The 16,770-nt window shown below is 47.3% G+C and overlaps 1 protein-coding gene across 1 annotated transcript; it reads right to left on the bottom strand.

Annotated features, from left to right (window-relative positions):
• Positions 1–485: 485 nt before the first annotated feature.
• Positions 486–16,564, bottom strand: LOC120844364 (the record flags this gene model as incomplete). Its single annotated transcript, XM_040216116.1, has 5 exons — positions 486–655; positions 7,359–7,445; positions 8,923–8,999; positions 9,076–9,245; positions 16,475–16,564. Coding segments are annotated over 5 exons (594 nt in total), but the record flags the coding sequence as incomplete, so codon positions are not given.
• Between the last annotated feature and the right edge of the window lie 206 nt (positions 16,565–16,770).

The raw sequence follows: 16,770 nt of genomic DNA, 5'->3' as shown, positions 1-16,770 counted from the left end.
GCTCTTGGCGCTGCTTCAGTGACTTCATCAGCCGGTAGCGTTGGCTGCGCTCTGAACTAAGGTAAAGCAAAGCAAATATTCATATCTTAGGGTTTCGCAAAAAAAAAAAAAAATTGCGGGTTCATTTTGTTTAACTGAAGATCTTTTGACGTGCTACCGAAATCTCAGATTGGCCTCCGTCGGATTGCGGCCGCCTCGGCCGATATTTAAACCCGGCAAATATTAATTCATGGGCCAGCGCGTTGGCTCAGAGACACTGAGGCGATTTAATGTTTTGTGTTTTGTTTTAATATTAGTGCCACTTAAAAGCCACCGAGGTGGTTTTGAGACATTGAGACATTATGTATCGTTATGTATTTTGAGACATTGAAACATATTGAGACATTAAAGTATCGTTGAAAGACAGCTCTTTATTTTGATATTATTTTGATAATCGTAAGATATATAGAAAGAAAGTTATAAGCCGTCAAAGGAGCACCAAAACGTCACGCGCGGTGGGGTCGCACCTTAAGTGTAGGTGGTGGAATCGTTTTGGGCTTTGGCTTGCATCTCCGAGGTTCTTGGAGGGTGTGTATCTCTACATCGCACCTATGACCCCTGGGCGGTTTGCACCAGTTTGCACCTTTATCTGTTTTCAGGAGCCAGTACGCACACTCTGAAACAAAATAATAGGCCTTACACTTGTCTGCGCTCTTTCGCAATCTTTGCAACGTCCATATCAATTTGCACAATACTTCACCGAAAGGAAAGTTCAAAAATTTTAAAAATTAGGCTCAAAAAACGCATAATTTTGTCGTCAAAAAGCGTCTCCTGAACACGGCCAGACGTCAACTATGAACCGTAGGTTGAGGTAGTATTTAGCGAACACGAGCGCGATGACGTGGTGAGCTGTAGCGGCACTTTATGAAAGTGGCCCATACACACAGTACCGTTTGAGAACGTTGTGTACCCTAGTTATACCCTAGTTATAGACCGACACGCGGAGCGGCTCTGTTTACCAACACGGCCGGAAGGCCGCGCATGCGCGGTAGCTATGTGGGCAAAAGCATCCCGGCTCTCCGTGTTTTCGCCATTGCGCTCTATGGCGTGCGCTCGTTGTTGACGTTGTAGGGACGCGTGTATCTTTATTTCTGCGTCGTATTTCCTCATAACGTATGTCGTATGCTATGCCCGACTATTTGAGCTCGTTGCCCGAGCCTGAACGGTAGCGGTATCGAAACAAACTGTGCGTGGACGGCGTTGCCTACGAGGATCCGTACGCCGTAAAGAAGGCCTAGGTGCTGGACTTCCGACGTAAAGTTGCTGCCACGGAAGTCGACGGCTCAGGTGTCGTCGTTTATCTAGTTTTCGCCAAGTCAGTTCACGGCCGACACGGTGCAGGCCTACAAGTCTCGAGGTCTACGATTACATCGAGTCGGTTTCCGCACTGCCGGCGGGATCAGCAGACTGTGGGTCTGCAGAGGTGTGTGTATTCAATAATTGATTAAATACACAGAGCGTCTTCAAGTCAAGGTATGATATTTTTCATACTCTCGTGACCACAAGGCATTAAAACCAGTAAAGGTTTGTCCGTTCTGCAGTCTTGGCGGTAACAGGTTACAATTAACGGCGTTACCAGGAACGCGTTTCTTTTTTCAGTAACGTAGTAACCTACTCGTTACTTTTTGGACACAGTAACGGGTAACGTACTTATGTTACTATTTCAAGTAACGTAGTTACGTTAGTCGTTACTACTTCCCAAGTCTTAAAGAAATTACACTTCAATTGTTTCCGTGCTTTAGGCGTCAAGCCATGTTTTTTTGCGTTTGTTCTCGTAAGTATTTAGGTGAAACCGTAAAAAGAGATAAAGTATTTATGTTCAGCTTCTGCTTGATATATGACCTGTATCGTCAAAACCGTAACATGTGTTAAATCATAATTTAAAAAAGTAACGCAGAAGTAACGTGCCTTACTTTTTATCGGTAGCGGTAACGCGTTCCTTTTATTTTTAGATAACGTAGCTCAGTAACGCGTACCTTTTATTTGCAAGTAACGAGTCACGTATATTGTTACTTTTTTCGGTAACGCCTACAACTCTGCCGTTCTGTCGCCGATCCCCTTCTGCTCGGAAGCACGTGCGTAGCGAGCCTCCGACGAGCGCTTGGCCGGTGCGTTGTGCGCGAACACCGTGGGAACAAAATCCGGGTGATCTCGATCAGACAACGGTTTCCCTGCACATAAGCAAGCCTCGGGACGGAGATTAAAATGGAAGCCGAACTTGCCTCCAAGAAAGTGTCTGTCGCACAAACGGTCGTTCGCGCGAGGCGACCATTCTTTTCGATCCACGGATATTATCCACCTTATATGCCTTTCAGAGTCTGCCGGGAACTTGTGGAAACTCACTCCGCTGCTTTTCTTGTACATTTCGGTGCAATTAATGGCAACACAGCTTCGCGACATGCTAAAATGCTATGACGCCCATGCGAAACGTGCGCGCTTTTGCCCACACCCCCCGGCTCCGGCGCGATCGCAGCGCCGCCGCAGCTCCGTGACGTCAAGCCCGCGTGTCGGTATATAGGGGCACGCCCTTAACGGCCGTTAAGCTTCACCGCCGTTGCCACAATATATTCTCAGAGAGCTATTTAAGAATAAGTTAAAAAGCTCGAGGTACACCTAAGCATTTCTTATGAGTTATGAATACGAGAGCATGCAAGCCGCTCGTCCGCTTCCTTTTTCGTCTGCCGCGTATTTTTCGTCGCCGGTCAGCGCGCATGCTCCCCTGAGCACGCTGACCTTGGACGCTCCATGTTAACGGCGCCGTGATGGACACGCTGCGCCATCGGGTGAGCGGTCGTGGAATCTGACAAGCGCAGCGGCCAATGAGAGCCCCGTTGACGCGCGCCAGCCAGTGATACCGAAGGCGAAATCCATCACCTTTACTTTTTATCTTTAGGATCGGGGAAACTAGGTGCCGTTTTCGCGCTTCAAACTGACGACGTCAGCTCGCTCCACAGGATAGTTAATGCTTTCGCATTAATAGTGCGTGTGCACAGCTGACTGCTTTCGGGGACCTGCTTCACTAAGGACTCTAGCAGAATATCACTGTCTGCCAATGCTCCAAAATCGCTCCTGCATGCATCTTTCATCTAAATGTTCTGCGTCTAAGAGCGGGTCGCGTCTTTCCATCCTCAAGTATGAACATGGCCGAATCTGCTTGCAATATTATTAGAAGCTCTCGGAATGGTGCACAAACGGCATATCATTACGTTGAAACAGAAAATACTTGCTTGGTAATGACGGCGCTCGGTAATGTCCGCGCGGAGTTGCAGGGAGAGGAGGATGTTTTAAGGAAAAAAAAGTCAAAGCCGTTTACAACTCCCTGTAATGCCGAATTAGAGCGCAGCTCTTGAGGAGGAATGAGTAGGGAAGGGTACTGAGGGGTGGAGGAGGAGGGAAGGGTATTGAGGGGAGGGTAGACCTCTCCTCCTCCTCCTCCTCCCCTCATTCTCGATTATGCTCCGGGGGGTCACGTGACCTTGAGGTGGCCTTGCGAGGTCACGTTACCTTGGGGGTCACGTGACCTTGGGCGGGGTCACGTGACCTTGGGGGGCTCACGTCACCTCGCGGTTACGCCGACGGCGACGCCGCTCAAGCCGGAAACGGGCCCCTAAGAGCTGCGGTCTAAAAACCACAAAGCTTTCAAGAGCCGCGGGGGGGGGGGGGGGGGCAATTTTTTGTTTAGAGCAGTAAACGAAGGCTCGGACTACTTTCAATCTATCCGAGTAAAAAGCAGTCCAACTGTACGTAAGGTGGCAGTAGCACAAGACTAATAAACCGCAAGCTGTCTTTCGCTTAAAGGCCGACGTACAACCTCGGTTTTTTGCAGGGAAGATAATCCTGGTAGCGCTCCCCTCTCCTAATCTGCGAGGAAAGCCAAGTTGGGGCAAGCCTAAACGTGGAGAGGATATAGGAAAGGAGGGGGCGGGCAAAAGTGGAAAGCGCGAAGTGTCTTCCACTTTTGAAAGAAGAGCCCTGGTCTAGGCTCTTCTTTTTCGCTCTTCATTCTTTCCGGACAGTCCGATATTCGAACAATAGTAGTTGCACTGCCGTATTCAAAATGTTAGGAAATATAAGTTTAAATTCACCTGTTTGTATGAATTAGCGGTTTAAAGAACAAACCTGATAAATCTTTAGTTGATTCTTAGTTTGCGATTGTAGGTTTGTATATTATGTACACCGACAAAGATCACCCCAGCGCCTAATGACCCAAGGGCCGACTGTCGTCGCGTCGCTGCCAACAGCTCGGAAGGTGGAACCACATGAGTCTCGACCCGGCACATTCGGTCGTTCCCTTTTGGACGTCCTTGCGTCTCTTTCTGAGATTCGAGTGTCTACGAAAAACGTCGAGACGGTTCATAAGAGGATTCGTAAAGGTCGCCGGCCAGCCCAAGCACGACAACGTCGTTTTCGTTTATGTAACGCAATGTCGGCTTCCGAAAGTGCGTTTTGTTATGCAGCGTTTCTGTCTTGATTCTTCCGGTAATGTCATGTGTGCGTGTTCGTCTTTGATTATGTGTTTATGCGACGACTTTTATGTGTTGTTTTGGCTGTGGCTCGAGAGACTTCACGAAGTATCTCAAACGATATCCAGAAACATCCATCATTCGGCCGTTGACTGAGGTGGTAGTATCAAAATTTTACTTGTGGCGGCGGCTTGACAGCATGAATACCTTCAAGAGGTGAGAACGTTTTATATCATTTGCTTGTCGTATAGGATGCTACGCGAGAGGAATGGCGCTCTTAAGGGTGTATGTCCCGGGGTAGAATAACGCGTCCCTATCCCTGTCTTGATTAAGACCTCCATCTCTCGATGGAGCTAGGTCAAGAAAGCTTAAAAGTAAACATTTGACAGAGATCTGTATGTTTGGAAGTAATCAAGTATTAAAAAGTTCGAACATGAACCCAGCCCTTCTATAGGGTCCCTATAGAAGGGCTTAGTTGGTGTTTGAAATTTTTAATAATTAGATCAAGAAGGGTTTGCTTTTCTCCTGTTGATGTTTGTGTTGCGGTGCAAGTTAGCCTTTTGACTTGAAAAATATATTGTTGGGCGATAAGTGATGCAAATCATAAACGTTTATTTGTGCCTGAGTAGCAAAGCCGTGACGAATTTGACTAATTGAATTGACTTTGATTAATTAAAAGAAAATGAATATGAAATATTGGGGCAGATATCAGCTGTTTCAAATGGAATGTTTTTCTACTTCATTCGCCTCATTTTGTTCCCTACAATAAAGTATACGTTTATGTTGTTTTATCTGGAAAGTGAGACAGAATTCCTCAACAATCTTCATCTCTTTTGTAGGCAACACTTTTACTGAGAGTCCGGCTTTGTATGTACTATATTACTATGAACTGTATTGCTATGTCGCATCACTTGGTGGCATGCCTTTTTGTGCGAATTAATGTTTATGAAAGATCTGTCTTTCCGAGCGATATTCAGACCACTAAAGAAGTTTGCTTAAAAGTAAACTTATCTTTCCCGGCAGCGTTGGACACGTATTATTGTCACACTGTGCCATTTTACGAATCATGAAAAAGGAACCTGCGGGAGGCGAGCCGAGGGGAGAGAGAGAGGGGGGGAATGTTTGTGCAAGGAGCGTCTATGGGAAGTTCCGTAAAGGGTTGTGCAAACTGGTGCCGTGGTTCCTGAACGTCTCACCGCTCCGTCAAAGAAGCTGGACTCTCACCGTTTTTCTGTTTGAACACGACAACGAGCCGTCGCCAGCCGTGGTGAGTCGGAGAAGGGGAAGCGATGTGGCAGGCATTCGAAAAAGGTTTGTTGGGACGCTGTCTGCTTTTGTGTGCTATCAATGCCCGGCCGATTGAATCAAGGCAGTCCGCTTTCCAAAGACATTGCCATGCCGACAATTATCGCGTTCATTTAGGCTTATTAATGGCCAGAATCGAAAGACTATCTAAAAATAGCGGCGAGGTCATTGCTCATGTTTGCGATTTAGGTGAGGTAAGGCAAAGCGAAAGCCTCCTACACCATTTGTTGCTGACTAACGCGCCCGATAATGCAGCTACAACGACATATTACTTTTAAAGCGAGCGGCGCTCAATCACCGGGGCACCGCCACGTTTCCCCGCATCCCTATACCGAGCCAGTCACGTGATCTCAAAATCCCTCTTTTAGGTACTGCGGCTAACTTTAGCCGCGGTTACCGCTTGGCGCAAACGGGCCCAGGTCGTTTTCATTGTACCTTCAAAGCGGTTAAAATGTCGAGCGGACAAAAGTCGGCAAAAACACAGCCGCGGTGCTTCGAATCAACAGTACCCCTTGTGTGCAGGATCAATAGGCCAAAGCCTATTGTTCTGTACGCAAAGGGTTTCCTTTTTGGTAGTTTTGTTTGTTTTTCTCTGCCTTAATTGGTCAAACGTAGAGCTGCAATCAAGCTCTGTCAAGCGCGCGCGAGGCTAACTAGAGGCAGTGTTGTAGACGTTAGCGAAAAAAAAGTAACGAAATACCTCACTCGCTACTTGCAAAATAAAGAAAAGAGTTACAGACATACGCTACCTCAAAAGAATTGAAACGCGTTACCGTGACCGATAAATGTAACGCACGTGACTTTTGCGTGTTTATTTGAACATAAATTGACGGTAACCGCGTTTTTTTTTTTTCCGACAGCTTTTTTGACATTAAGACAAAGGGCGAGGGTGTGGGGTTTTTCCTAAAGCGGGACTTTTTTGCGCGGGGAAAAGACTGGTAAAATTTTGAAGGCAGGTGGAATCAGTGCAATAATTAATGACTTAACGCCTATAACAAATATATAGAAACACGAAAATATTTGTGTATTCTTTTCACGCCTTGGGAAGATGTTACAAGTTACGTAACTACGTTGCCTGTTACAAATAATTAACGTATGTACGTTACCGGCACAGTTTTGGAAAAGTAATGAGTAGATTACTACATTACATAAAAACCTAACGCGCTGCCTGTACCCTTTTCGGTCCCCTTTTCTGAAACCTACAATTCAAGGTGCATTTGAATATTCAACATATGGTAGAATAACTTCAGATAAATATATCCCTTACAATTCACTGTTTCTTGTCTTCTACGGTAATTCACGTAGACTCCACAGTTGATAGTTGCAGAATTAGTTTAGAGGCCCAGCTAACTGACGCAAAAGATTTTCTTTGTCACAGACGCCTTAAAAATGTCTGCGCAACGCTGGAATTTACAGAATTCCAGGCAATCAGAACTTAATGAAGAAAACTTGAGATTAGCTGGAATTTTTGGTTCTACATTACCTACTAATCTTACTGAGTTGTAATGTGATGTGACCGATAAAACCCACAAAATAGAATAAAACACTTACTTCCATAGCTGTCTTTTGATTTCTTTAAAATGCTACAAAAAGAATTCGTACTCAGAACCTTATATTTCACCTTCCTGTCCTTGAACTCTGAAAAAGAAAAATGTATTTCGGGAAACGAGGTTAGAACAGCTCTTGCAGATTGCATTTTTGTTTCTGGTGTTTTACTGGTTTAAAAAGACAGCTGAATTCTTTGCAAATAACAATTCCAGTATTATACCTGAGATCTACAATAACATACACAGGGTGCGCGTGCCCCTTCCAAATTAATGGGTGTCATATGGTAGCAGTGATTTGTGGTCTACTTGACCTTTGATATTCGTAATGCTCTTCTGGTTCAACGTTAAGATTGTTATTGCACTGTCAGCCGACTATTCAAATAATGCTTTAATCGTGATTAATTTTAACCGGTTAATCGGTAAAATTTTAACAAATCAACAGAGAGTAAAAATTAAACGCTTTCACCAAACAAACGTGGACGGGTACACCTGTGAGCAGGAAAAACCTGGGGAGAACTTCTTACTTAAAGTAACCTGTAGGAGCGAGATTTGTAACTCCAGACGATGTGCAGAAAGCAACACTTGTCACGGCCACTTTAACGCCGTGCGAGTGTTTACTAAGCGCCGCAGAGACTATACTGTGAGCAATGAAAGGAGGTCACTCGTGCCGGAGAATATCAACGAACCCCTTTGCACCATGCAGCTGAAGTGAGAATTTGTGAGTGTGAATGTTTTTAACTGTTCTTAACTACACGTCGAGCTTGATTCATAATCAAAATTGCATATTGCGCCGTTTAAAACATTATCAGCAAAGGCAAAAAAAAATTTAATTTTTACGTTCTAAAAATATTTCGCATGAAAACGAACGAGATCGATAGATCGATTCATTTATCGATTAAGTGGTGATCATGAGGCATTCGAAGCACGGATCTCGCGGTGACTCCCGTTCAAATCTGTTAGCAGACTGCATTTTGTACGATGTACAAGCAGTGTGACTCCGGCTTTAAGTGGCATTACGGGCACGCGGTATTTGATTGGTCGGAGAAACTGACAGCATTCACCGTCGTTTGTGTCATAACTTATGGACAAGAGTAGTTTAACTGTGCACTTTCTGCAAGCATTCGACACGACTGCTTCGTGATCGTTCGAAGCAGATTTTCTTGCAATCAGTTCCAGTCAAATGCTCAACGCTAGAAACAATGACTAATACATGACACAAGCCAGTGTTGGTTGCGGTGTTCAAAAATACATTTCGCCTTATATGGGGAGCGGCAAATTGTTGTATATGCGCCTTCCTTACTTTTGGACTCCACATAAAAAGTTCACTGCTTTGACAATGGAAAAAGTCGGAAATTACTTTTGGCAGAAATCGTATGCCTTGTGCAAAAGGGCCAGGGGGGGAAGGGGGGGTTATTGCACGACTGGGAAGATGAAGCTCCATAAAAGCTCTAAGGTATTTCATATATCACGTTCTTATATAGGCCTGTGACCAGAGTAAAAAACTGCCTGAAGGGGAAGAAAATGCATTCGAAACTGAACTGGGAAAGTTAAAGTAAAAGATGTTTTACCTTTTGAAGTCACATTAGGGAACGTAAACTCTAAGGTGTCTTCACATTCACTTTTCACGGATAGTATGTGGATTGTCCTGTAAAAAATCAAGCAGCAGTCTGTTAAGTTATTGTCACGGTTCATTTTGGGGCGAAGCTTAAATGTTAGCTTACGTTTTGTTCCTCTCATCTGTGTAGGTCAAAAGGATGGTGGCGGTAGACATGTTCGCCTGTGTCTTCCACAGCATCCGTAAACATGTGGTCGGTTTTCCAACCAGCCAAGTTTCATTGGAAGATTTGTCGTCTTTCCGATAAGTATATCTGTCCTCGAGAGTCTTCAACAACTGGAATGGCAAAAATTAGAGGCAGTTACGTGCGATTTATTATTCTACATGAATACAATTGGTCTTTCTTCATGCTTTGCTATAGCGGTGGTACACGTTCACGAATATAATTTGTCAAAATGAAATGTGATCCTCCTAGAAATACGAAAAAAAGCAGACAGCGTCAAGGTAAATGTCTATACCACGAAAGTGCGCCTTGAAAGGGTTACGTTTTTCTCCATTGCAGAGTGCGGTAACTTGGAAACAGTGTAATCCTACATGGTAGCCTCACTCCGTCGACCTTCGTCACGCAGTAGTAAGAAAATTAAAATGGTTGCGAGACTCCTCTGCATACACAGCGGTAAGTGTCACAGAACAAGTACACCGACCTTTTCATACCGTAAACCAAAATAGTATTTTAGATTACGGATATATTCTTAATATTTATATTCTCTATGATATTCAGTGCACTCTAGAGACTAGGAAATTTAATCGCAGTTGCGCCTGTGCCGCGTTTTCGCGTGAAGAAAAGGAAAGCCGGGGGAAAGGCAGAGAAACGATCAACGCTCTCGAAAACCTCCTCGCAGCTCTTATCGCAAACGCGGTTCATAGACCATTTGATCTCGATCGAGCTGTTGGAATCTCTCCGTAATACCAAATTTTCACGAGTAATGTTCCCACTTCTTGTGAACAAGGCCCTTGTGTCTACTTTCCTGCATAGCACGCTTCCAGCCAATCATCGCCTTCTGCATAAAAACGCCACGAATAACGAGGTCGAGAACACGGTTTTCCGTAAAAATGCGATCTGAGCAGATAACGATTTCGCATGAAGACGTTATCTCCGTCCCGTAAATCGCTGTCATATTTCCGTCGATCGCAGTGATTAGGTTTCCCCGTGCTCCGCGGGAAAGCAGACCCACAGTACTTGTTGATAAGAAGGACTACTTATTACTCGAGCAAATGCGGTACAGGCTTTCATATATGTCTACAGCTGCCACAATTCGTCGGGTCCTGCGCCAATCAGACACCTTTATTTCAGCGGATTGCCGGCGTAAGATACTAAAATATTTATGCACAAAATACATCATCCTCGGTCGCCTCTGTACAAACGTAAACCTCGGTACGCTAAGAAACCGATTCGTGCGGTCGCTTCAAATGAGCAAGAATTTCTTTGACTCACGCCGAAGCAAGGATCGGCGGAGCGATACATTCGTTTGTGCGACTACGGTACCTTGAACGAGTCTTTAGGGAGTTGTCGTAGACCGCGTTTCCCCCTCCGCTAAGCAATCCGGAACGAAGAGGTCGCTGCTGCGCATGCGTGCCGATAGCCTTGACTGTAGAGATCCGGGTATCCTAGCGGGCAGCGGAGAGCGTTGCGGAGCGGTGAAAACGATCTACGAAAACTCCCTTTTGACTGGTGCGCTTTTTAGAGACCTATGCCGCCCGCACAGCAAACGTGATCCCAAAGGTGCAAGGAATGGCGTCACAAAAGCTGGCCTATATTGTTTTTTTATCGCGATACTGGCGCTTGCTGCTAGAAGTACTGGTAGGAGGAGGAGGAAATAAAATATACGATCAAATGTGAGTGTCTCTGCCGTTGCGGGATACCAACTCCTGAAAGGGATGCTGCAATGACGTTTTTCCTGTTTTTCAATTTGCACCAAGCTTGAACGCACTGAACGTAACTTAGTGAACCTTTCTCGAAATTCGCTTTATTTTATAAGTTATAGGCAGATTAGAATGACAAAAACAAGCAAAAAATAACCTCTCTCATGACGTCCCTGGTCCTGGCTTGGGTGGCCGTTAACTAGAGGAGGGGTAGTGAGCTCAGCGAGCGCTCACGGCTGCCGCACTCCGTGTAGAGGGCTCGAGAGAGCGCCACTAAAGCATGTGCTGGATAGGCTAGATCATAATTTCCTCTATACTCACAAAGCCTGGCAGTTCGATGACGAAGCCACAGAATGCCCGGTCGCAGATTTGGAGCGCGAGGATCTGGTGGCACAGCGCATGTCTCTGGGAGTCTGGTATTCCGCGCACAGCTTCTGCAGCGGCGAGGACCCGAAACATGGTTTTCAAACCCGGCGAGAGAAGACGTGGTAGACCGAGCAACGCGAGAAGCACGAGCGGACATTCCATCGCTCGTGACAAGTGTGTTTCGGCGTCTCGCCTTAGCGGGGCGCCCGTTATATGACTACCGTCTGCCGCTCTACCTTTTCACTTTCGGCGGCATGCGTCTTGTGACGATCTGCCATGCTCTGTCAGCATAGAGGAGGCTATGGTTGGGTGAAGAGGGCGGCCAGGGTGGCTCGCATACCATTTGCTGCGCGATTGAACTCTAATTCGGCATGCCACTTCATTGGTCACAAACGACAGCAAACGCGGGGTAAAGATCAGTTCCGAACGGGAGCCACTTCGCGCTGTCAAACCGCCGAACGACCAAACCGCAAGCCAAACCTGCTCGCCGAAGGCCTTCGGAACGCTCGGAACCGGTCGGATCCCCCAGCTCAAGCGACCGTAGCGCCGCTGCGTACGTCTGGGTTTTTTCTATGCTTGCCGGTTCATAGCAATTGCGTGGCGCGCGTGGGCGCCTGATCCCACTACCCTTTTCTAGTATACGCCGCCTTTTGCACCGCTTGGGGGCGGGTATGACGACGGATCATTTCTTGTTTCCGTACTTCAGAAACAGCATTCGTTCGTTTTTTATCTAAAATGATAAACAAAAACTGCTTTCGACAAAAAAATTTCAGCCTTTCCACTAGCAGCGGAGCTGTACTATGTGACGCCGCCGGTCATAAATGGCGGTAGCGGTCCAGAGGCCTGTGTCGAGATTTATTTGTCCGCGGGCACGAAACTGAAGAAACTAGGCCTTAACAGCGGCGCTATAAAAAGAAAAGAAGAAAAAACTTTTAGCGGCTCTGATCAGTCGTAAGGCAGGAGCTGGCCAGGACCAACAACGTCACGATGTCGTCACACTCCGCGCGCGTTCGGTATTACGGGGCACGGGACGAACAAGGAATGACGGAGGAAACTGAAACGTTTAATGGAAGGAACTTGTGCCCAGTCGAAGTCCGCGCGGGCGCCGACTTCGACGCCCGCGCGGAGAGCGTCGCGGGCGTCGAAGTCGGCGTAACGGCAGGATCGAACGCTGATGCGAGACTGACCCCGGCTCGCCCCGCGGAGCCCCTTATGTACACGCGGGAGCTTCTGGAATGTTCGGCGTAGAACATTCGGCGCCTAGAACGTTCGGACCTCGAATACACAACAGGGCTCTCGAATTTACTAGAATACGAGAGTTACAGAGATAATAAAATTGTACGTCCGCTGCCTGGAATCGAACCGTGGCCCTTTGCGTGGGAACCAAGCACGATAACTCTTAGGCCACAAGCGCTTTTTTTTTATTCAGTGCTTAAACACAGACTACCCAGATCTTTTGGGCAGAGTTAAAAACCCTTCATGCACAACAGCACAGGCAACAGGCTTGCCCAGTCAGGCGTTGCCGTCCGTACACTCAAATACACTCTTCACCTGAGTAACAAGTTCAGTGAAATACTGTGGAGCAGATTTTGGTTTTCTGCTGCATGGCGGACATCCATACGAGATTTCCAAGGAGCAAACAAACCTAACACCATGATCACATTGAACAGGACACTCTCTTGTTTGTTGACAGGAAGGAACCGAATAGAATGTGATGTTATATCTATTTTCTTCTTCGTCCCAGAACATGATTGCGCCCTAGCAGTCTATGAATAAGTGCTCAACTGTCTCAGGCTGTTTGCCCAGTAGACAGTTAGCACCCCAAGGTAAAAACATACCTCTCTCAGCCATCCATACTTTAACTGGCAGTGTGGCACTATGCAGCCGGAAAAAGAAGGATTTCGCCGCTGGGGGGATCCATATCTTCTTTACGCGAACCAAGACATCAACCCCAGGCACGTTAATGAACAAAGTTGTGCACAACGGAGCGGGGAAGAGAGTATCAATTAGATCTTTGGTCATCTTTTTTCTGGTGACAGTTAACAAATACTCCCGCGAGTAACGCGCCATTAAGAATTCTGAAGCATCCCACCACCTCCTTCACAAAACCGACCTTTCTAGCGGGGGGGCCAATGGTAGAAGAAACCAGAACGAAAGGCAAGTGAGGAGTTATTCTTGTTTGAAACATTACTTGCAAAAGAGGATGTTTTTTTGTTTCTCAGCAAAAGAAAACGAGAAACAATTCGTCGGACAAATAGGTGGGACAGACCGAGTCCTCCTTTTGACATTAGTGAGTTTTAGTAAACCGTGTTTCCCGCTCCGCTAAGCCCCTCCGCCACCCGGAACTCTACAGCCAAGGCCATCGGCGCGCAGGCGCAGTGGCGATTCCGCGCTCCGCTCTGCAGAGCGGCTGCACGAAAACGATCTACTAAAACTCCCTACTGTACGAAAGAGGTTATCGTTATCACGTCTCGTTGGTTCCCCCGTGTTTTTCCATATGAAAACAGGAAACACTTTATGCATTTTTGTATACTAGTTCGTGCACAGTGTAGAACTTGTAATGCATACCATAACTTGGCGATTAGAAAAACATTGCAGACAGTGGCCCTAGTGAATATCGAGATGTCGCGGCCAGACTATTTGGTTGCCCGCTCTCTTAATTTCTCAACAGCGTCCGCCCAATATTTTGAATTAGTTTCCATATATTGCCGCGAGCGCAGCTGACTAAGTAGATAGCGCGCTCGTGGCCTAACAGTTTCCGCGCGTGCCTTCCACGCAGAAAGCCAGGGTTTGATTCCTGGCCGCGGGTATGCTTTTTGTTTTTACTCTAACGTAATGTTCTCGTAAATTCGAGAACCGTGTTGCTGATTCGAGGTTAGAATGTTCTACACGCCGAACCTTCGACGCCGACTGCTCCTGAACTCCACGCGTGTACAAAAGGGCCTCCGCGTGGACAGCCGGACTCAGTCTCGCCCCAGCGCTCAATCCTGCGGTTTCGCCAACATCGACGCCCGCGACGCTCTGCTGTTTTCTTCTCTTCCCTTTTTGTTTTGTTTGTTTTGGGCACAAGTACGCCCCATTGAACGTTTAGTTTTTTCAGTTATCATCGCCTCATCAATTGTCGTTCGTGACATTTTGGTGGAGCTGCCGGGTAACGCATGTCCTTGCAGCGTACCCCTATGAGGGCCCGCAGCGCAAGTCCGATTCCCAGCCCGTCGAGAAGACCGCTCTACGAGGAACGTGAAACTCGGTTCAGCCACCGCATGCAGGGTCAGGCTGCTGAATTGGATTTGCTGCCGGACAAGCCCAAGCCGAAGAAGACGAGGATGGCCAACCAGCCGCAGACCCCGACCGCTTCTGCCGTCGTTTACCTGCCAGTCGTACCGCGGACGGCTGCTGCGTTCCACGGCGAGCAATACGAAGACATCGAAGACTCGACTGACCAGTATGAATGCGTTGTCCGCCACAATGGCTGGACCGACAAGCAGCGCCTGCACAACGCCTATATTTTGCTTGAGGGGACCGCCAAGCACTGGTACGACAATCACGAGTCCTCCTTGACGTCGTGGGACATTTTAATGACCAATCTGGAGGCTACATTCATCAGCCACCACCGCCGAGAGAGAGCCGAGGACCTGCTGTGAATCAGAACCCAGGGCCCAACGAGAGCGTCACCGGCTTCGTAGAGGACGTCCTGCGTCTGAGCGCCCGCGCCGACCCTCGGGCTACAGAAGAGAAGAAGCTACGAATCCTCATGCGCGGGGTGAGAGACGACATCTTCGGAGGCCTCGTCCGCAACCCGCCGGCAACCGTCGAAGCCTTCGTCACCCAGGCAACAGACATCGAGCGCGCCCTTCAAGCGCCCGCTTCCCACTACCAGCCACATCCAAGCGCCACTGCAACCGCTCTGCTTAGCGGTGATCAATGCGGTGGAAGTTTCCAAAACCATCCAACATTACGCATAGCAACTTGATACTGCCAAAGTGGGATTTCGCATAACGCGAGCAAGGTTTGAAAACAAGTGTTTGTAGCAGACGACACGGAAGACTGCCCTTTCGTCGCGTCGTTACCGGCGAGATGCCAGGGCTTCTTTCTCTTCTCACTCCCCGCTGCGCGGCCGATTATTATTTCCCAGTCTCGAATTTATCATTGGGAGTTAGTTCTCCAGCTTGTCTGCGTCTTTTACTACCAACTTCTGGCTGCTGAAGGTTCTGTCTACTGCCACACTAAAGAGCGACCTGCATCAGGACAGGCGTCTGCCACACCATCAGCGCTGTTGTGACGCCGCCAGGATCGTGGCCGGCGACAGCATGGCACTTTCATGACGTCATCGGGAGGTAATCGAGAAACCACCCTTTTAAAATGCGCTAAACATGTCAATCGAAGACGGTTTCCAGGCACCATAGTGCGTGCTACTGATTTAGTCATGGTAGTGCGTTCAAAGGGCCATTTTGTTTTTCTTCGGGCGGAGGGAAAAACACTTGGCCTCCTAAGTTAACTTAAGTTTGATTCTTTCCCGGACGAGAAACAATCAGATCTCGCAGAAATACAGATTTGCTCCTTCGCAGTGACACTTCCGAAAATACCAGTAATGGAGGGTTCTCATACTTTCCCGAAACAATTTCACACCTTTGCTTTTTTTCCACGAAGAACAAAGAAACAACCAAAGTTTTAAATAAGATTGTAAGAATGCAATTAGGAGGAAGGCAGTAAACAAGCTATTGAACACGCAGAGACACTTGTTTCGCTTTAAAATTGTATACAGCCCAAGACACAGATACAAATGCGAACTGGGTGAAGATACGCGAACGATTTATAATTATAGTGGATTAGAAATAGTTTTTGGACTTCGTTGCACGTATAATGCTGCAACAAGGCCGTCCTTCGGCAAGGTCATATTTCTGCCGGCGTCTGCTTGGAGACGAACATCCGTAATGAACCCCTACGCGCGTCGCTAACGTCACGACGCAGCGGCGGCGCTGCTGACGGTGTGTATATGGCGCACGCGCAATACGTTCTTTCAATACGAATCCTGCGTCCGCACCTGACGTGGTTAAAAATACGCTTGTTTGAAAACAGCGCGTGACTGAGCATGGGAGGAATGAGAATTATTGTTGATTCGCACTGTGCGATATTCTTGCGGACGCGCAGCTGCGACGTCGCTTATGCGGAGAAGAAAGCGTGGTGCTCACACTGGGAATCCTAAAAGTCGGAACTGCAAACTCCCGAGTGAAATCGCACTATGTAAATCAGGCCCTAGCACCATAATGACATACCTCTTTAACCTTCCCATTCTCGTTCAGTGAAGTTGTTTCTTCGCTACATTGGGATGCTTCAGCGTTCATGACAAGGACGAAGGTCAGAAAGAACCCAAGCAGCACGTTGTGAATGGGCCATCGCTGGCAAGTGTACTATGGCCAACCAGATTTTCGATGGCCCAAGCTTGGCCAAAGTGCTCGGCAATAGCAGTGTTTTCGTCCTCGTCTGGTGACTTGCCATTCACTTTATGCGAGTCGCTGGCCATTCACTTTAGGCCAGTGACTGGCCATTCACTTTAGGCCAGTGACTGACC

Source organism: Ixodes scapularis, unplaced genomic scaffold (assembly GCF_016920785.2).
Source record: "Ixodes scapularis isolate PalLabHiFi unplaced genomic scaffold, ASM1692078v2 PGA_scaffold6__148_contigs__length_123643588, whole genome shotgun sequence".
NCBI lineage: Eukaryota > Metazoa > Arthropoda > Arachnida > Ixodida > Ixodidae > Ixodes > Ixodes scapularis.
The sequence above is the reverse complement of the archived record's forward strand: the minus strand, read 5'-3'. Positions and strand labels throughout refer to the sequence as shown.